The 19,989-nt window shown below is 48.6% G+C and overlaps 5 protein-coding genes across 5 annotated transcripts; 2 read left to right on the forward strand and 3 right to left on the reverse strand.

Moving 5' to 3' along the window:
* Positions 1-944: 944 nt before the first annotated feature.
* N7503_004785 (mannitol dehydrogenase family protein) lies at positions 945-2,438 on the reverse strand (the record flags this gene model as incomplete). Its single annotated transcript, XM_057064332.1, has 1 exon — positions 945-2,438. One exon carries the CDS (start codon positions 2,436-2,438, stop codon positions 945-947), a length of 1,494 nt encoding a protein of 497 aa, XP_056922075.1.
* A 1,956-nt stretch (positions 2,439-4,394) lies between these two features.
* Positions 4,395-5,521, forward strand: N7503_004786 (D-mandelate dehydrogenase-like dehydrogenase; the record flags this gene model as incomplete). The annotated part of the gene is made up of 2 exons (XM_057064333.1): positions 4,395-4,543; positions 4,597-5,521. The coding sequence occupies 2 exons, from the start codon at positions 4,395-4,397 to the stop codon at positions 5,519-5,521; spliced, it is 1,074 nt and encodes a 357-aa protein (XP_056922076.1).
* Positions 5,522-6,397: 876 nt separating this feature from the next.
* N7503_004787 (putative transcription factor TFIIE complex alpha subunit) lies at positions 6,398-7,900 on the forward strand (the record flags this gene model as incomplete). Its single annotated transcript, XM_057064334.1, has 3 exons — positions 6,398-6,492; positions 6,557-6,652; positions 6,727-7,900. 3 exons carry the CDS (start codon positions 6,398-6,400, stop codon positions 7,898-7,900), a joined length of 1,365 nt encoding a protein of 454 aa, XP_056922077.1.
* Positions 7,901-8,156: 256 nt separating this feature from the next.
* On the reverse strand, positions 8,157-16,136 carry N7503_004788 (uncharacterized protein; the record flags this gene model as incomplete). The annotated part of the gene is made up of 5 exons (XM_057064335.1): positions 8,157-8,431; positions 8,485-8,541; positions 8,603-15,219; positions 15,277-15,430; positions 15,506-16,136. 5 exons carry the CDS (start codon positions 16,134-16,136, stop codon positions 8,346-8,348), a joined length of 7,545 nt encoding a protein of 2,514 aa, XP_056922078.1. The 3' UTR covers positions 8,157-8,345.
* Positions 16,137-16,969: 833 nt separating this feature from the next.
* On the reverse strand, positions 16,970-19,223 carry pex8 (putative peroxisomal membrane protein Pex17; the record flags this gene model as incomplete). Its single annotated transcript, XM_057064336.1, has 4 exons — positions 16,970-17,530; positions 17,584-18,032; positions 18,088-19,085; positions 19,150-19,223. 4 exons carry the CDS (start codon positions 19,221-19,223, stop codon positions 16,970-16,972), a joined length of 2,082 nt encoding a protein of 693 aa, XP_056922079.1.
* Positions 19,224-19,989: the final 766 nt, after the last annotated feature.

Genomic DNA, 19,989 nt, shown 5'->3' on the forward strand with positions numbered 1-19,989 from the left:
GGATTTTTCATCTTTCTTTCGCGTTTTTGTCTTTGTATCTCTGATGCTATTCCAAGAATGCTTCTTGCACGTATGTGAGACTTTTCGCCATCAGGCTATATATCAAACGTCTATGTACTCAATGTTAACCAATCCTTTTGCGCTATGGAACCATGACAGACAACCTACAGCAAGGCATCTGAAGTGCTTCATGCATACCCCACTGCAGTCCTCCCCTCTGAGCAGGAAGATGGCAAGCGATTTGGCTGCATCTTACAGGCTTCTATCCACAAGACCTTTCAATGCTAGCTTGGCATTGACTCACTGGGCATTACACCGCGGAAGAGAAATGGACTACCAGAACTCTCTTGGAATTGACGAGCTGGCCCTCGATCCCCACTATTTCCACCTCAAGTGGATCCGCGCACTTATTTACCCAATCGAAACCTTGAAATTTTAGTTACGATTCTGAATTTCTTGCAAGGTGGATGCTTCATGCGTATTCTATATTAATGATTGCTTGGAATCATGACTGGAGCCATGCACCTAGCCCTTCACCAGCAAGGAATCTTCCGGTAGATGCAATCTACACCGAATCGGCATCGGTGATTTGGCCCAATGAGCATAAGTACCAACGCCACCCCATTCTGTGTATGTCTGTTCCGCATGGCATGCCTACTTCAGACTAGCATCACCGGAAGGTAGTATCTCCACTCCGGCTGGAACGAACCGCGTGACCATGGCCAATATATGATCAGTCTTCTTTCAACAAGACACGTCATGCAGTTGAAAGTCCCAGTGTAATATTAAATCCATTATTAGATAGTATCTCTTATCATCTATCTCTATGTCTTGTTTCGTCTCGTAACAGAAGCATACAGAGAAATTACTGAACGCTACCAAACATATACGTAACTTTTTCACCATGCACACGGTTCCAACCCGTGGCGATAGCCAATTGTACTTCAATCAATGTATTTTGGGAGCGTGTTCATGATGCCGTCTTGGGCAATCAGGTCCATCGCAGTTGAAACCTCCTCGAGGAATCTCTTGTCGGTGCGCAAGTCATCTCCAAAAAGGTTATCGATCTTGAGAACATCGATTGGATTGCTGCTTCCTGCACGGGCTTGCAGTTCCTCACGCATCGGATCAACAACTTCAAACTTTTCGCCACTATCATCCACACCGTTGATGTAGCGGAACCAAGCGGCAACGACAAAGCAAAGGTGACGGAAAGGTCCAGCGACCCATATAGCTTCAGCAATGGAAGGCATAATGAACTGTGGGATCTTGCCAGAGGCGTTTAAACAAAGGCGGGGAAGCTGGTCCATGATTGCAGGATTAGAGAATCGCTCAATAAGGGTAGAGCAGTATGCATCAATGTCGACACCAGGGATCGTAGGCAAGAGGGGTTTGACTTCCTGCATTGTCTGCCACACAAAGCGACGGTATACCGGGTCCTCCATGACTTCGTGGACGTATTTAAAACCGGCCAGCTGACCTGCATAACCAATTGCCGAATGGCCACCATTAAGCAGACGGAGCTTGTGCTTTTCGAATTGCTCAACCTCATGGATGCCCTTGACAATCTGGATTCCGACCTTCACCTGCTCGAAGGGTGGGCGACCATCAGAGAAGTGGTCCTCAATAACCCATTGAGTGAACGGTTCAGTGATAACTGGCCATGCATCTTCAACTCCGAATCTTTCGGCGAGATCTGACTTATCGGAATCGTTGGTCTGTGGGGTAATACGGTCGACCATAGCGTTGGGGAATGCGCCTTGCTCCGCAATCCATTTAGCGACCACGGGGTCCCCGCGAAGACGCGCAAATGACTCAACCATATGGCGTGTGATAGATCCATTCTTTTGCATATTATCGCATGACATAACGGTGAATGGCTTAAGCCCTTGCTTGTGGCGCCGCGCCAGGGCGGCGTAGAGGTAACCGAAAGTAGTACGTGGAGGATTGGCCGGGTCGAGATCGTAGACAATATCCGGGTGATCACTTTGTAGCTCATGGGTATTTTCGTTATAATAATAGCCGCTCTCGGTAATTGTGAGCGACACAATATGAGTATCAGGGTGGGCCATCTTGGCAATAACAGCCTCAGAATTATCGGGCGCAAAGAGGTAAGAGTTAATACTTCCCACGACATGAGCAGCGTTTCCTTTTGCCGAGCGTTCGATAACTGTGTAGAGATAATCCTGCGATTCTAGCACGTCGCGCATGGCGGCATCGAAGGGTTGTAGGCCAACTCCGCAAATTGCGTAGTCATTCAGGCCATTCTGCATCAATTGATCGACATAGACGGCAAGGTGAGCACGGTGGAAGCCCCCGACACCGACATGAACAATTCCTTCCTTGACGGCACTGCCGCGTGGGTAGCTTGGAACTTTCACATCACCTGCGGCCGCAATCTGAGACAAGTTTTTGTTGTTGAGCTTGAGGGGTGCCATTGAATAGTGATTGAATTGAATTGAGTTGAATTGAAGATAATCGAATGAAAGCCAGGGCGAGCTGCTCGCAGTTTATGAATGAATTCTCAAGAGTCACCGCCCCTTTTTTAGATTGGCAGCTGATGAACAGAAATTTTTCCACAGCATTGCATCACAAGGTCTTAAAATACTAGTCCCTTTGGTGGAGTTCTGAACGGGCCTCGCCTCCTTTGCCCAGTAGCGATCTAGATGCGGGTCAGTTACCAACAGCATATTTTTGAATGTACAGGTATGTAGCGGTACGGAGTAGGAGAAAAAAGAAATAAGGGATCACGAGTTCATACATCCTGGAGGTCATATTAGCGTGCGCGGGCTCCACTTGCCTCTCCTTTAGTGACCCTTGCGGTACGTTTGTGTATTGTGGAGGAAATGTGGGGACCGAATCCGGTGCAAAATGAGAGGAAAGTGTTGGCCGGAGATCTGGGGGAGACTGTAGTAAGCGGTAATCCCGCAGTATCCCCAAAGTGACAATACGCGGGACCCACCTTCCCACCCTCCCAACACTATAGGGGCTGGATAGGTATGAATCTGGTGGGAAATGCGAAAGAATGAATTCGAAAGGAGGTAGTAGAACGAGGTGGTAGATCACAATTGAGCTTCTGTATCTTGGCCGGTTCAAGGAGAGCTTCATTCTGGAGCACCTGATTTCGAACACATTTCGAATGCTCCCGGCTCGAGGGATACGATATTGCCAAGCCGCTTGCGTCGACCTTGAATCTAGCATGGAAGATATTCGATGAACGATCTAGAGCTAGGCTCTTAATAAGCGCCTCTAGCGTCCCGAAAGACAGGAAAAAGAAAAACGAGGTCACGAGGAAATAAAGATAAGCCGCTGTTGACGTGGGCAAATTCTATTCTACGGGGTCTGGATCTCATTAAACAATACATTAATTAAAAGATTTATCTGTCTTTATCTACTTTTCCGATAATTTTTTTTTGTCAAAAAGGCAATGATATCAGGACAGATGGAAAAAGAAAATGAAAAGGAATTGAATAGCCAAATCCTTCGTAGACCAGATGGAAAACATAATGAGAAAAAGAGTGTTTTTAAAGTGCATAACTCAGGTAGTGGGTCTGCTTAGGTAATGACATAATTGTGTACATAACATCAAACGTATTGACATCGTGTGGCGGAGTGTATGCAATCCATGGATATCTTTTGTCATTGTCCTCTACCTTGTTTCATTTGCCGGTGCTAAGCCATGGGGTCGCTTTCCTGCCCGAGATTTAGAACAATCCTTGAACTAGATGGCGGCTAATTTTTCCCGTCCACTTGTCAAAAGAACAGCAATAATCGCCATTGTCAACATGTGTGGCAAGACCTCTTACGCCTTAGGCACTTGTTTGTAGTCAAGCAGTGCGATTTACTAGTATACTATGGGCGGTACCACCATTTTTCGCGGTGGGAGGCCCTTATGTGTTATTGGCTTTCGTGATGAAATACGTCCTTATCCATGAGCATGGTGTTTGATACCAGCAGTAACTACAGGCAAATTCCATCAAATCAGGAGGGAAACTATATGGTTACCAGAAGACTCATATAATTGTATCCAATTAGTGCCGAAGACTATTTCCTAAGTTGCTTCGGCCCGTGAAGCGTCAGATCGACGTATTGAATCTGGCGAAGATGACCCGGCTTATGCCGTCGTCAAGTTTGGAGGAATCTATTGAAGATAAACCTACTCTGATCCTCATTTGCATTTAATACTTATATCACTCATTCTTGGTCCAAACAACTCTATTTCTCCACTTCATTAGTCAATTCTGGCCCATTCATAAGCGGTTCGCGATTGTCGGTCTTCTCTCCGGACAAGCTTGGAGAATCTCCGACACGGATAAAGCGTGGAAATCCGACCGCGTTGGAAGATTTATTATAAAACTCGGTATTCTGCCATTTCTAAAAACAACAGTTCCAAAATGACTACCAAGCCTGCCGTTCTTCACATTGGTGACCCCATAACATACAATCATGATTTCTTTAACAACGAATTTGCGTCGCGCTTCAATGTTATCCAAGCCACAGAAACCGACCGTGATACTTTCATTCAAGCATTGAAATCTAAAAAGTGACCTGACATACATCCGTGGCTTTACTTCACTGCGTGCTAATGTTTACCAGATATGGCGACTTCTCGGCCATATTCCGCCCTCACTTCCAAAGCGGAGGTTTCATGGGACAATGGGACGCCGAGCTTATACCCTTGCTGCCACCTAGTATGCGCATATTTGCCTCTGCAGGGGCAGGCTTCAACTGGGCGGATGTCGATTTGCTGGGCCAGCATAAGATCTGGTACGCTAACGGCGCCGGCGCATCAGATGAAGCTGTCTCCGATACAGCGCTGTATATGATTTTGAGTGTATTTCGCAATTTCACTCGCTCGCAGATAGCCGCACGAACAGCCGATCCGGAGAGGTTCACGGAGACACATAAGCTGATTGCGACCATTTCGCATAACCCCCGTGGCCATGTACTGGGGGTTGTGGGTTTCGGGAACATTAGCAAGAAACTTGCTTTCAAGGCCCGCATGGCGTTGGGGATGGAGATTCACTATTTTGATATTATACGTGCTGACCTAGAGGAGGAGAAAGAGCTGAAGGCGACGTATCATGAATCTTTGGACGAGCTTCTGAGGGTGGCAGATTGCGTGACGCTGCACACGCCGCTGAATAGGCATACACAAGACCTGATGGATGCGAGAACTTTGGCTTTGATGAAGCCTGGGAGTCGGCTTGTCAATACTGCGAGAGGGCAGATTGTTAATGAGGATGCTTTGATTCAGGCGCTGGAAAGTGGACACCTTTCTGCTGCTGCATTGGATGTGCATTACCACGAGCCACAGGTGTCCCCACAACTAGCGGGTATGCAAAATGTCACACTGACTACGCATATTGGTGGTGGTGCATTGGATACCAGAATCAACTTTGAGTTGAACGCTATGAAAAACATTGTTCAAGTGGTCGGGCCAGACGGAGAGTTTGTGGGGGAACCTTTTACGCCTGTGAATCGGACAGCTTTCGAAGCGGCGGCATACATCCAGTCTTAAGTTTAAGATTTTCCAAGTGTAAGGCCAAGATAGCCCGATCCACCGATAATTAGCACGTTCGGCATGATAGCTGGATATAATTGGGAGGAAGTTGATGAAGTGGACAGTTTGAGTGCACAGCAGGAAGTCAAGCTTCATTTATTTATTCAAGGGTCCTGAGGTACGATCTATGGGTCTTGTATTTCATTTCCAAGGTTGTTGATCAACCCAGTTGGATGCGTATTTGTCAGTCGGCACAATATTCGCACCAAAGTCTCACCGTCTTGTTACCTAAACATGAACCACAATATGTTTGGGAGCTGATATTTGTTTGGGAGCTGATATTTACTGTCTCGGCCAGCCTTGCAAGTGGTGGACGACCGGAGATCGACGCAAAGCCCGGGCTTGGAAGTAACTCTTAAGGCCGAAAGTCCGGACGGACAAGGCACATCACAAATAATTCCCTCGGACTAGATAGGAATTAATCCTGTTCTTCGGTCATTTCTGTCCATTGACAGCAGAATGTTTTCGATAAATGTCAGAAGCTTGAAAGTTGAATGTTGATCGCGATCTATAAATGGCACTAGTCCCCTTTCGGATAGCAGATTTCTCAGGCAGAAACAGCTCTTTCATGTGACTTTTGAGGCTCCTTCACTGCTCCCGCGATTTCTTTCGTCGCATTCACCACGCTAGGCGCTGCCCTGCGCGATATTCATTCTTTCACCCGCCACATAGACTTCTTTCCCTGTCAAGTTGACTCTTTGAGCGATGACCCACTTTGTCCGTCCTTAATCCCGCGACCAGAAGCTTCGTCTTCCGACTCGACTCTCCACTCCCCTTCAATCGCCAGAAAACAGCTCTCTAAGAGTGCGCTCGCACCAAAAAGCAGCCGCGAACATGGACCTTGCGAACACGCTCATCCGGAGCGTCGTCCGCGCCTTCTATGAGACCCGACACATTTTGGTAGTTGATGCGCTTTTTCTCCACTCGGTGTATGATACTCTTTTCCTGGGGAATTGAATATGTGGATAGAATGGTTTGACTGATCTTTTACAGTCTGCATGCGGAAGATCTTGCATTCGTGATGGGGATGCAACAGAAAGATCTCCGCAAGCTATGCGCTCGGTTGCGCGAGGATCGCCTAATCGGAGTGTAAGCTGACTCCACTGAACTGAGGTTTTACTCCCAACATGAGCTGACCATGCGTCATTTCTATGGCATTACAGAAGCACGCGCGCCGAGATTCGCGATGGGTCAACCCGTCCCGTGAACCGTGAATACTACTATATCCCGCTCCACCCAGTCATCGACGCAATCAAGTACAAAGTCTCGAAATTGACCTCTACAATCAAAGCGCAATATACACCAAGCGAAGAGCGGAAGGAATATATCTGTCTTCGCTGTGGTCAAGAGTGGACTGAGCTGGACGTGTTGAGTTTAGTCTCGGAGGAAGGCTTCGAGTGCCAGAACTGCGGGGCCATCCTCGAGCGAACAGAAGATGTTAAGGGTGTAGAGGGTATCGACCGCACAGGCCACGAGAAGAACAGCAAGCTGATGGCTCAGCTGGATAATATGCTCAAATTGCTGAAGCAGATCGATTCCGTCGAGATCCCACCCAACGACTTCGATACGGCCTGGGACCATAAAGTCGAGATTGCCCGAAACCAGAACACACACCCTGTTCGTCCCGCAATCGCTGTGGCCCCCAGACAACAGGATGTCACACGTGCCAACGTCAAAACAGACGCTGCTGCCCTGGAGATCTCACTCACGTCCACCGAAGAGAAGAGCGCCGCCGAGCAGGCGGAGGAAGCTGCCCGCAAAGCAGCCGTCGAGAAACAGAACCAACTTCCTGTTTGGCATACAGAGTCTACTGTTAACCGTGAAACAATCGGTGATGCCAATGTCAAGAATGAAGCCGGTGTACCTGTGAAAGCGGAAATGGGAGACGAAGACCAGAAGCCCAGCCTTGATGCACTGGACGACAAGGTGGCCGCTTACTACGCTGAGATGGCACGGGAGAAGGCCCTGCAAGCCGAGGAGGATGCCAGTAGCGGCGAAGAAGACTCTGATGATTTCGATGAATTCGAAGATGTCGGTCTTTCCGGCCAGAGTGGTCCAGCCACCCCCGCAACAGCGGCTGGTCCAACCAGTGTTCCTACGCCCTCTTCTGCCGTTGCTGGTATTAAACGTGATCTTGATACCGCATCAAGTGCTGCCCCGTCTTCTGCTGGAACACCGACTACTCCAGCTGATGATGAGCCAAGTGCTAAGAAAATCAAGACTGAACCTGGTGTCACTGCCGAGCCTGCTATCAAACAAGATCATGTTGTGAAGGCTGAGCCAGGTGTTAAAGAAGAGGAGTCGGATGAAGATGAAGATGAGTTTGAGGACGTTTGAGACAATGCATAAGCATTTTTGATCCCCTTCTCAAAGAAAAAGCAGATATTAAGAGCCACTCTACTTTGACATTGGCGCTGGCGTCTATGTTCACTGTATTAAGAAGAAGCAAGTTGAATGAACTTGGTATAGAATACTGTCTTCTCCCATCTACCATATGGTGAGGCTTTACTATGTTACTTCGGAACAGGATATGAATTCCGATGACGTTTTCATATCATTGGAGCGTTACAGCCCGTGGCCTAGTACAAGTGAAGGGAAAAGCAACGCCAGGCCCCGTAAAACAGAAAAAAGTGCAAATTTCCCAGGTCATAAAATCGTAGTTGAATCTTATCATCACAACTCCATGTCACGCTCGCTGAAGCCATGTAATATCTCCTTAAGCAAGAAAGAAAAACAGAAAAGAACAATAAAATCGAGCCGAGAGTGTCTAGGCTCAATCCATCTAAGGGGAGCCCGCGAGTCCCATTTCAGAGTCACTGGCCAGCACGGATGTGGCTTCCCATTCTTCTGGAGAGGGCATTTCGGATTCTGGGTGCCCTGTTAGATGCAGTTGTGGAAGCGGAGAGTTAATGGTGGCGTACCTGAGATAAAATCGTCGGGAACATCAACTGTAATTTGATCGAGCAAGGTGAGGGTGTCTAAAAGAGAAACTAGTATTAGTTGAAGATTTCGTATTGATAAAAGGGTCAATGATATTACCGTTTGCCCGACGGACGAAGAGAGAGTCCTGTTCATTTTCGAGGTCGAAATAGTTCTCCAGACAATGAGTAAGGGTCGATGTGATGCTGTACACCAGTCTGGACTCAACACTTGCTATTTGCCCAGTGAGGAATGGATCATTGATCCGTTGTACGCAGGCTCTGGCTAGCTGCCTGCCAATTTCAACATGCGGAGAGCGAGGTTCGGCCATGTTGTCCTCTCTATCCAGAGCAAAAAGGAGTCTGTTGGCTATTTCGAGTGTCTGTTGGCGGACCACTTTTTCCGTATCGACAAGCAAGGTTGGAACGAAGTCCGGGATCTTTTGCTGAACAATACTCTTGAACCACTCAGATGGCAACGACAGTCGCTCATTGACAGTGCTTTGATTGCAAAGCTGAGCGAAAAAGTCAATGTGGTCAATGCCACCACTGTTGTTAATGGAGCTCACACCTTTGGCCACAAAGTCAATCATGCCAGTCACCTCTGCTACCTCAGGTGCGTGTTTGCAGTAAACAATGGCCATGCAAAGATATGGAGTACAAAGATCTGCCGGCGATAGCCGCAGACCAAGCTCCAAAGATTTGACAATACGATCGAGGAAGTTCGCTTCGGGCTCTGCTGCCACAAGGCTGACAAACATGTCCAGAATAGCATCTTGAAGACCAAAATGCTCGTGTTGGAGTAATTGCTTTAAGAACCCGGCGTTGCCATCATCGTCGACGTCCCAGATATACTTGCTTTCAGTATAGGTGAGCGCGTACTTGCTGTTTGGTGACATCCGGCGAACTTCATTGTCTGAAAGTACAGGCAGTGAAAAGTCAATACTCCTGAAGAAGACAGAGCAGAGAACCAGCATGTTTTTATAAATGAACCGGCGCCCCTTCTCCAGCAGTCTGCTGTAATTCTGGTAGGACAGTCTCAGTTTCATCTTGTCATCCTGGTCGAGCCAAATAATCTCGAGACAGCGGGTGAAGATGCTTTTCTGAAGCAAGATGCCAATGACCTCGGGTCCGCACTCGGCAAGTCGGAGAAAACAGTCGAAGTAATCTTCCCAGCCACGCGGGATACCCTGTAGCGCAGGCCATAGACGCTGCAGCATCTCCACAATATGCTCAACAAGCGGCTGGGCTTGACTCTCCAGACGAACACGGTCGTTCTCATCCATGTCTGGATCTTTCAAGCGCATCCGTAGTCGCTTGAGAGATCCTATCAGAAGCATAATTCCCTTTTGTCTAATGTCCTGACTGGCAGTTCGCAAAATGATATTGTGGAGCGAAGTGTCCCTGTCACAAGCCCATTTCAACGTCTGCAGAGCTGCGCGTGGATTCCGACTAAGCAATTTGTATAGCTCAGCGTAGATACAGTCTGCTCCCAGATATTCTTTGGTTCGCGCAATCAGCTGCTCGAAAGTGTCCAGACCAACGTCTATGGCAAGCACTTCCAGCTCCGATTTGTGGGCATACTCAACGTTCGTCTCGCGTAGCCTCTCGAGTAGACGGTGAACGAAGAATGCGTAGGAAGGATCCAGAAGACAGTATGTTCGAATGAACAACTCGTTGTCCATGGCGATGTGATTCGCATAATCGATGGGCACGGGAACTCGTACCGGGCAATTCTGCTTCAGCGGCTGGTAGCATTCTTTCGACTTTTCCATCGTCGATACACGCTGATAGAACAGCATGTAAGCGTTCCAGACTTTGTTAATCTGTACCCCGCCCATCGAATGCATCGAATCGCCCTGGCCGCCAAAGCATTGGTCCGCAATTGTGGAAGGGTCAAATTGGCTCACATCCGAGTCATTGAACTCAACCCAGGATGATGCAGATCCTGCGGAGGGTCTCTCACGAGTGTATGAGTAGTAGTGCCCAGACTCGGCCGTACCAGTGTGGACCAGAACCCCAACCAACTCAAAAACATCAGGCTCAGCAAGCATCTCTGGATCAGATAGATACTCAACCTTGTATGGCGTCATATCAATACGCTCGGGGAACTGGAATTCATCGTTGATTTTGCTTCGCATCATTGAGACCATGTCGAAGTCGAATCGTTTCAAGTGAAAGATAAGATTATCAGGTACGTCTTTCAGGCAGGCACGCTTGACAGCATCAACATGACGACCACAAGCAGTGCAAGAGTACTTATTGTCTCCTTGCATGATCTCACCCTCGACATACGCCTGCAAGCTTTCTTCTAGGCTTGCTTTGCCCTTGATGTCACACTGGATAGCAGAAAATGGCTCCAGCCTCTCCGAAATGTGTGAGCACTCCTTGGACTTGATCTGCTGAACCAATTGACCACCGTAGAAAGATCGGAACTTCTTCTTGTCCTTTGAGTCGACAACCTGGGCTTCCCAGCGGTCGAAGAGAAGATTGTAGAACTCATCAACATCCATTTGAATGGTGACATCAATGGCTTCGTTGTCATAAGTCCGGATGCTCTCAACAAATGATTGTGGATCAATGCTCTTTGTCCAAGTATTCTGCATCCATGCAAAGAGCCTTTGAGTTTCATCTAGCAGTCGCTGAGAAGAGTCGCCATCCACGACCTGCAATCTTAGCATGAAATCCCGAAATTCCACGTTCATAAAAAGTTGCGTCATCAGCGAGTTGAGGTAGCAAGTATTCGACAGGTTCTTTAGACCCGCGTATCCCTCTGGGGCTCGAATCATCTTTGAACGATCGAAACTCGAGTTCGGACCATAAGAAATATCTCGAGGCACAATGTCTTCCAGCTGCTGCATGGTTTTATGCAAATTGTCGTGCGTTCGCTTGCACAATAGATTGATGATATTGTACAGCTTCTGACGTGTCAGGTTGTGCATCACAGGGATACACGGGCTGACTGGACCTTCGGAAACATCCGACAAGTCTGGGAAAAGATAAGTGTTCAAGATTTTGTCTGCGAGATCAAATGTATCCAACTCAATATTGGCACGGTCAGCCAACTCAAGGCAGTTCTCTAGTAAGAGAGCAATTCCCAGCACGAATTCGTCTACTATCTCACGTCCAACAAACTCTTCGGTCTGATGGCGAAACATGATCTCGGTCCATTCCCGAAGATAATGGCTGATAATGACATCTCGAGGGGACTTCTCGGCAACAGAGCGGAAAACCCACAGAGCGACTCTGAAAAACTCAGCAGACTGTGTAGCATAATCAGGTGTTTGTGGGATTGTTTGGACCAAGGCGTTCCAAATGGTCGCAAGCATGTCGATTCGGGTAGGACTCTCTGCAGAATCTTGAGCTTGCAAATCATCACCAAACATCTTCACTGATGGCTTCAAAAATTTCGAAGGGTTGCAGATCATTTTGATCCTCTCGGCAACATCATTTCGAATGGCTTGTCGGGATTCTTTGAGAAGCAACTCGCGCATCAGGTGATCAAATTGGGCATGTTGTTTGACTATTTCCCAAAGTTTATAGTCGCGCACTGAGCCTTCAATAAGGAATGCAAACGAGCTGCATATCAACTTGTGGAGGCCAGGGGCGATCACGGGAGAGACAGTCAGAGAGCGAGCGATTTCAATAAGATTTAGTAGCCTCTGAGCAAAAGGAGCCGGATCTGTAATCAAAGCCACGCTGTCATTCTCCGGGTGGTAAACGGCAAGGGCAGATAAAAGCGATTCGATTGACTTCGTGGCAAGGGCGAGTCGAAGCTTGTTGCGCTTCAAAGATTCCAAAAGTTCATCGGACATCAGAAACGCCACCAACATCGCAATGCTGTGCGAGACGAAGCTCTGCTTAGGTGTCACCTGGGCACCCTCCTCTTGAAGACAAGCCAATAGTGCTGTGAATGAATAGAGCGCCAGGAATGGTTTTTGAAGCGGAAAAAGCGTTTTCTCGTCGCTATCTTCTGACTTGACGAGCCTCAAGACTCGTTCTTGTGGCGGGAAGACAATGAGGAAATCAAAAATTTCTCTCGCCAAGTCATCTTTGAGGGACAGGAGCTCATAAATCTCATCGAAATGCATGAGCACTTCAGAGTCAACTGCTGTGAGATATTGCTGCTTGCTGTCATGTGAGACCTCTTGGGCATCCGGTGCCCTGCGAAGAATTAGTAGACCAGGGTGAAGTGTCATGTTCTTCACGAGTGCTTCCGGGTCTTTGAGAAGGTCAATTCGCTGGCCACCCCAGATGGCCGACAATTTGGAGAACCCAGTGAGCTGGGTGAATCTTTCCATCAGCTCTGCCGCCGTGGAAAGGTCTCCGATTTGTAATGTACTGATAGGTGAACTGGCGCTGCCGTTAAACGATTGCCAAGAGATATCGATTGGGTTGCCTTTCAATGGTCGTTCTGGGAGACGAGGAGGGGGTCCTTTTGGAGGACTGTAGAGTGGACGAGTTCTCAAGCCATACAAGAACTGCCGAAGGAAGAGCAGAGAGCGCCTGAACTTAATTTCATCAGGCCCTAGTTCTCCAGTCGGGACCACGCTGTCCATCGACGTATCATCATTGAGGACGGCGTGTTCGGGGGTCTTGAGAGTTGCCGCGGTCGACTTCAATTGATCAATGCAACGATTGACAATCGCGATATGGGTGGCTTCGATGGCGGATCGAGGAGAACTGCGAATGATCTGGTGATCTAGGTAAACCTCAATGGCAAATGCTGTAGCCTCGGCTTCGATGGTGCCAGGTAGAGCTGTCAAAATGAAGTTCCAGATTCTCTCCATCCCGGGAACAGTGATAACTTCATCCGGTCCTGCTGGGGTTGGTGGGTTGAAGCGAACATCGTAACTGATAGACTGTTTCGCAAAAGAGAGAACTTCACTGGTGTAATCGCTTGGCGACAAACCAGGTAAATACTCACGAATGCAGCGCTCCAGAAACGGGTTAGATTTGGAGCTTCTGCTCAAAGCACTGACCATCATGTTCCAAGCTGCCTTTTGTCCATCATGGCCCAATTTATTCGACAAGAGAATTTCGTTCCAGAAGGCGCTCCCGAGTTCGGGGGTGATTGTATCCGGTGCCATATCTATGAGGCGGAATAAGATTGCAACACGGGAGATAAGGCCATAGTGTGAGAATCCATTGGAAAGACCGATTTGATCGTCATTCACGGTGTGAAGAAGATCCTTTATCACGAGACGAGTCAAGTCAAACTCCTCGGCCAGCTTTCTCATCTCTTGCGAGTCGTGCATCGGAACAAGAGCACTGAGCACCTGGATACTTCCCGCAGTGAATTGATTCATCTCGGCGATATCCTGAATACACCGCTCGTACATCTCCATTCTATCGTTTGAACTGATACCAGATTTAATAAACCGCTCAAGGTGCTTGGTACCCAAGCTTTGCAGCAATTTCTTGTGTTCAATAGACATGTCCTCTGCTGCAGTACTTTCTCGAATCAAGCGTACGCATAATCGCAAGGGAATTGTGTCGACGTAGTCACCGCCGACCTGGTCAACCGGTCTTTCGGAAATCCGGCCAAGTAGGCTATCACAAATATCGATGATGCGCGTGTCAAATCGATCCAAGGGTAGCTCCAAGACTTTGGCGCAGATGTAGATCAATGCTGGGGCTGTGCTTGGGTGCATCCAGAAAGTCTTGATAAGCATGGATAAAACCTCGGTGACAATACGGCTGTCTTGGCTGTCCGTCACAGTTTTCCAGATAATGTCTGTCTCGGAATTGGTGTATGTTGATGTCACAATCAAAAAGCCAACGATGTTGCTGCTGCGGCTGATCAACTGGGGATGGGAATCCACACCCACAAGATAATTCACGATCTTATTGTCCCGAATGAATCGGACCAGATATTGAACAAATGGTAATGCAATTCCAGCAGGATCTGGGGAGACGTACTGCTTCCAAATGGAGATCAAATCCGACTGCATGGATTCCACGCCATGGGCTCGAAGTTCCATTCGACCTTCCATTATGTACTTCTTCAGAACTCGGAATTTCCATCCCCAGGTAATGACATGAAGTTGGTCTTTGGAATCAGCATCATCTGGGATCTCGATCGAGAGGTCCTTGGCCAATTGTTTGATAAAATCACTGTCACGAATACCGAGCATGTTAAAACTGCGTTGGATTTGACGCAATAATTGCTCGGCCAATTCACTTGTCAGCCACGAGGATTTCTTGGTGATCCATTCTTGAAATTTATCATCGATCAGGCGTATGGTACCATAGAGCAATGCAAGATAAGGAGTGTCTAATGGTGAATCAAGAGGTGGTCCTTCGGGTACGCTCTGCCTGCGTTCCACGGTGCTGTCAATGGTGCTATTTGCGGCATGGAGAAATGGAATCAAGGCGCTGACCCATTGCGGGCGCTTCGCGACATTCTGGATAATCAGGGATGCGTAGTCTGTCAGCTCCTGTACAACGTTGAGGGCGATTGTTTTTGCCCGGACTCGAGCCAAAACATCAACAACTTCCACACCATAGACATTTTCCATGGCACGGAAAAACGGAATGGAGTTGTATTGCAACAGCCAGGCAAGAGGGTCCAAAAAAGCATGAGCAAAACTATCCTGCCTTTCTGGGTCGTCGATCGCATGGCGCAATGTCGTGCAGTCCATGCGAATCAAGTGAAGCGCAAGGTGAACATAGTCCACGAGAAATTCCTCGAGGGTGAGTAAAACTCCCTTTCCATCATCCATAGGCAGTTCTTGACTGTGAATTCAGAGTTAGCTCGCGGGCAACAGGCAAACATCAAGGGTTGAGTCGTACTTTCGGCGAAGCAAAGCTTCCATCAATTTCGGAACAAGTTCCCAGAAGTCAAGATCATCGAAGACAGATACGGGTAGTAAGCAATCTAAGTTGTTTGCACATTCATCCATCCAGGCTTTCACGACTGTAAGTATTCTAGCGTCTCGACCATCATCTGTACTCGTGATCAGTTATGAAACCCCAAAGAACCAGTCAACCCATCACTCTGGAGCAGAAAAGGAGAGCTTACTCTTTTCCACCATGATGATAATTCTTTGCAAAGTTCTGCGAGCTTCCTCGTCGTCGTACAATTTTGGGAAGATATCAATGAGTGCCAGAGGATCCTCGGTTTCATCCTCGACCTCGACCACGTCCGAGACGGCACGGCCACGCAATGCCTCCTCCAGGGGTCTCCAGTTGGATGTATTTGGGTCCTGATCCATGTCCTCCAGCTCCGCGACCTCGATTTCGGGACTTTGGGCGGGTGAGGAAGCTATCGAGATCACGTTGGATGGGGTCATATCGGTGTTGTCGGTGGTTGAGGGCTGCGGAGAGGCGGCAGGTGGAGGTGGTTGAGATTGTGTTGATGAGGGGTCGGATTCGGAAGTCATGTCAATGGTTGGAGACTTCACGTTAATTGTCACTTTGCTGGGGCGAGCTGAATCGGGCGTGACATCCATATCCGAGGCAGGTGCGGCCGGAGGTGTCGCGCAGGCGTCGATGGACAACGACTCTCCCACGCGAGTTCCACTATCAAGACGCGGTCGTTTCCGTGTCGCTTGGGGATCTGGATCTTCCATGGAGTCTCCGTAGGATCGAGAAGAATCGATCAAGGGCGTACCAGGTGGGGGGTGAGAGCTCTCTGGCGGGGGTTCTGCCATGACATTTTCCGCCAAACAATGGGGAAATGCAGGCGATGACAAATGAGGGCGCTTGGGAAACGAGCGATCCTTGAACAAGGATGACCTCTATATATGCAGAGGCGACCAAGTAAAAGGAAAGTGACGGAGGGTTGGGAGAATTTGAGGCGGTTGGTACCTGCCGGCAGCTTTTTTTTTGCGGGCGGGAAACGCGACCAGGAATCGGTGACGTTGTACTGTGGAGGCACTTAAGAACCCGATCGACGTTGACGTACCTTCACCTCCAACCTTCATAAGTCTATATAGGTCTTCCAGATACGTGGATCATGTTTATTTGCTAATCCTCAGGTGAAACCTTGGTTTTTACTATGGTTTACAGAAATTGGACGGCTTGTTGCTTACAAGTTCATGCACAAACACTATATATATCCATAATCTTGCCGCGTGCTGACGCTCCGGGAGCCAACGCTACGTAACTATTAAACAAAAAGGTAAATACTAAAAGGCGGATAGCTTACCCAGAGTGGAGTTTGACCTCTCCACATCACTCTCTGGCCCAGTCGTGCAGGTCGATGTAACCTAGAGACTGACTTCCATTGTTCTATGTCCATGGTTACTTGCCTATCACTCTGTAGTACCAAACACCTGAGATCTAGACATTCACCACCAGGTCCCGCTTGGTACCTAGTGTTTCACCATTACTTCTTTACTTCGAAAGAGGTGAGGTTACGTAGGTATCATGGATCATCAATCGGGCAGTGAAGTATATTTTAGACAATATTTCTGGTATAAAGTGTGGTATATGACATGATCGCTCATTTAATGCACAATTCTCGGGTCTGAGATCATCGAGGTCATAGCTTACTCTCCGGTGCCACGCCGCCAACAGCACCACTCATAAATGGTCCAATTTCCTCGGCCTTGGATTCAGAACCAGGGGGACGCTCGGCACCAAACAGAACCAGTTCACGACCACCTTGAGTGCTCCACCAATTGACACAGCAGTGAGCTCGGTCAACATCCATCTCACCGACGCTTAATGCTTCCCAGAAGCGATCGACACAGGCATGGCGCATAGTCCGGTCTGCAATGGTATTGATCAGCTCTGCAGTGAGGGGCAGCCAATCCTCCAGGTCCTCTATTCGGAGGAAAGATAACGAGTCGATCAGTGCCAGGGTGAGCACGGCCTGTGCAGAAAGAGGGAGACTAGTGTCCATATCAGAGGATGAGCTATTCCCCGCCGTTGGGGTGATAGGAGTTGTGGGGGCATTCAGTGCGCGATCTCGCACCACTTCAAGTAGAATCGAGGGGAGCATTGGTTGGCTGTTCGCCAAAGGTGAAGGGGGTGCTGTGACTTGAATGACCGTCTTGAATGCAAGACGGAACTGCCGAGCGGACAAATTTTCCGGGAACACCTGTTGGGGATAATCAGAATCTAAATCTCGAATAGTTAAGATACTGAACTTACCGCAAATAAGTTGTCAATATAGAAGGGAAGGTGTTTGGCAGCCAGCTCCGAATTGTGGGCGATAGCGAATACCACGAGCACCACACTGTGAGCTGCTTCAAAAATTTCCAGGAGAAGACTGTTGGCACCAGCTGCGAGGTATGGGAATGCAGCAGATAAGAGCAGATCCTCGTTAGCCTGGGGTGACAAGACCATAGGAAAGTGCTCGGCAGTATTCAAGAAGAAAAGATCCAAGCATCGCTCCACTGGGTGATCAGGAATTTGGCCAAGATCAGCTGGTTTGATACTGCGTAGAAAATTCTCGGCCAAGTCAGGGTATTGAGAAAGGATATCTATGGCGGCCAAAAAGACGAAACTTTGCTGTGACGATCCATTTTGACCGGTGCGAGAGGAGATGAAGTAGAGATTGCGAAGAATATGAAGGGATTGCATAGAAAGGTACGGGGCGCCTTAGTAAGTGCTTCGTTAGTATCGATTGTATGAACAACTTGCGAGTCAACTTACTGCTGTGGGCTGCGAGAGCGGGGTCATTGATTGTTCTCCCTAGAACGGCGCGGAGAACAATGACCACCGAGTACAAGCAATTTCGAAGAACCTTCCAGAGCGCCGGAATAGTAGTTTGTAATGACTCGGCATCCAAGAAGTCTTTCTCCTCCGCGACGTCAATTTCAGATAATTTATTTTGACGCCACTGCACCATCAAGGTCCGAACAAAATCGGCCATGTAATCGACCGTCTGCGCAACCAGTTGCGGGTTCTGAGCATTCTCAACAGCATGCGAAATCAGCCGGGATAAGGGTCCCAATGCTGACACTAACGGGCGAGATGAAATGGTCGAAAAATAACCAAATGTCCTGGAATCGGCTTTCCACCGGAATTTCTTGCCAGGAGCTTCAACCACGTCCTCATCAATTGCTCCCAAAAAGAATCCACCTTCGAGCCCCTCTGGAGATAAGAAAGCGGACCTCACCATCACAGGTAAAAAGCGATCGTAATCGATTTTAGTTCGTTGCAGATCCGATAAGAGCTCAAACGTGTAGTTCAGGACCATGGTGATGCAATGGCCATCCATTCCCGCTGCAGGATCCAACTCCTCCAGCGCCAATTGGGCTGCTGTTGCTAGTGCTGACTCAAGTTTTGTTCGAATATGCCACGGGAGACCCTGTCGATTCTGTCCCTCGAATCCCAGGAGTATACCGCCAAGCAAGATCATGTGTCGCCAGCGGGGAGACTTGTCGTCCGCTCCTTGCACCACCGCCTTGACCCACGCTTCACGTTCGATGCTCCGATTCCGCCCATGAGGCATGCGGGGCTCTTCGGTGGCATCGTTCTGCAGGACCGCGATGGCCGCGGTATTAAAGACGCTCAGGAGTTTGCGACACGCGTGTAAATCGACTGGGTGGCTCCAGAGAGCAGGCGCGGAGAGGAGTTGCGATGCAAGAAGCGTCAAGTTTAACGGATTTCCAAGAATAGATAAGAAGCTCGTTGCGGTTGGAAGGAGACTATAGGGATGAAAACATTAGTTATCGGCGATTGCCGAGCACGTATGAATCGGGCACCACTTACCCAGCCGCATCTTCAAAGCTGGAAGTCGCCTGCAGTGACCGCAGGAGACGGGCAAGTGAGCGTTCAGTTGCCATTGAGAATAGACCACAATTAGGACAGTAATGCCCGCAAGGTCTTCTACATGGCCTTAGGGAGGAAGAAGATGGGGGGAGCCAAACCGCGGAGAACCCCAGTCCCAGCCGAGGTCCCGGAGTGGAGCCGCAAACAGTGCAAACAAGCTAGCGTCATGCCCGTGGGCCCAAACATCTTTAAAGATTAAGCAATCACGGCTTCTCCTGTAACACCAAGTCATACCTTTGTCCTGCAACATGACCAACGGAAGATGATCTGATATTTCTTTGCCTTTCGCACAGCTGGAAAGCCGCAGCACCCCGTCTTCATGGCCAGCAACCGGGTCCCAATTAACTACGCTACGCCTTCGTTTCCCTCGCTGTACGACCCGCTTCCTTCCCATCACAAAGAAGCTTATTATCTTTACTATACGACGGATATTTGGCGCTTTACCTTATTCTGGACCTTGCTTTTTTATGGAGTGACTCACCTTGTAGTCGCCGGGTGCGCTATACTGACGCATTTTCGTAATTGGGGCGTGATATGGCTCGTACCATTGCTGTATGCTTTGATTGCCAGCTTAGAAGCATTGCTGTCTGGAAGCATTGTTGGCGTAGTGTGAGTGATTACCAAATACGAGATGCAATCCGGGCAATTTGCTAAATTCCTAACAACAAGCAGGCTTGGTTCACTCTATGAATCAGGTAATTTTAGGATGTCAACTTGGGTGCCGATGATTTGGGGTGGAGTCAACGTGATGGTGCTCATTTTGACCAGTTTCCCTATGCA

This window comes from Penicillium pulvis (assembly GCF_028828015.1).
Source record: "Penicillium pulvis strain IBT 33274 chromosome Unknown contig_23_segment0_segment0, whole genome shotgun sequence".
Taxonomy (NCBI): domain Eukaryota; kingdom Fungi; phylum Ascomycota; class Eurotiomycetes; order Eurotiales; family Aspergillaceae; genus Penicillium; species Penicillium pulvis.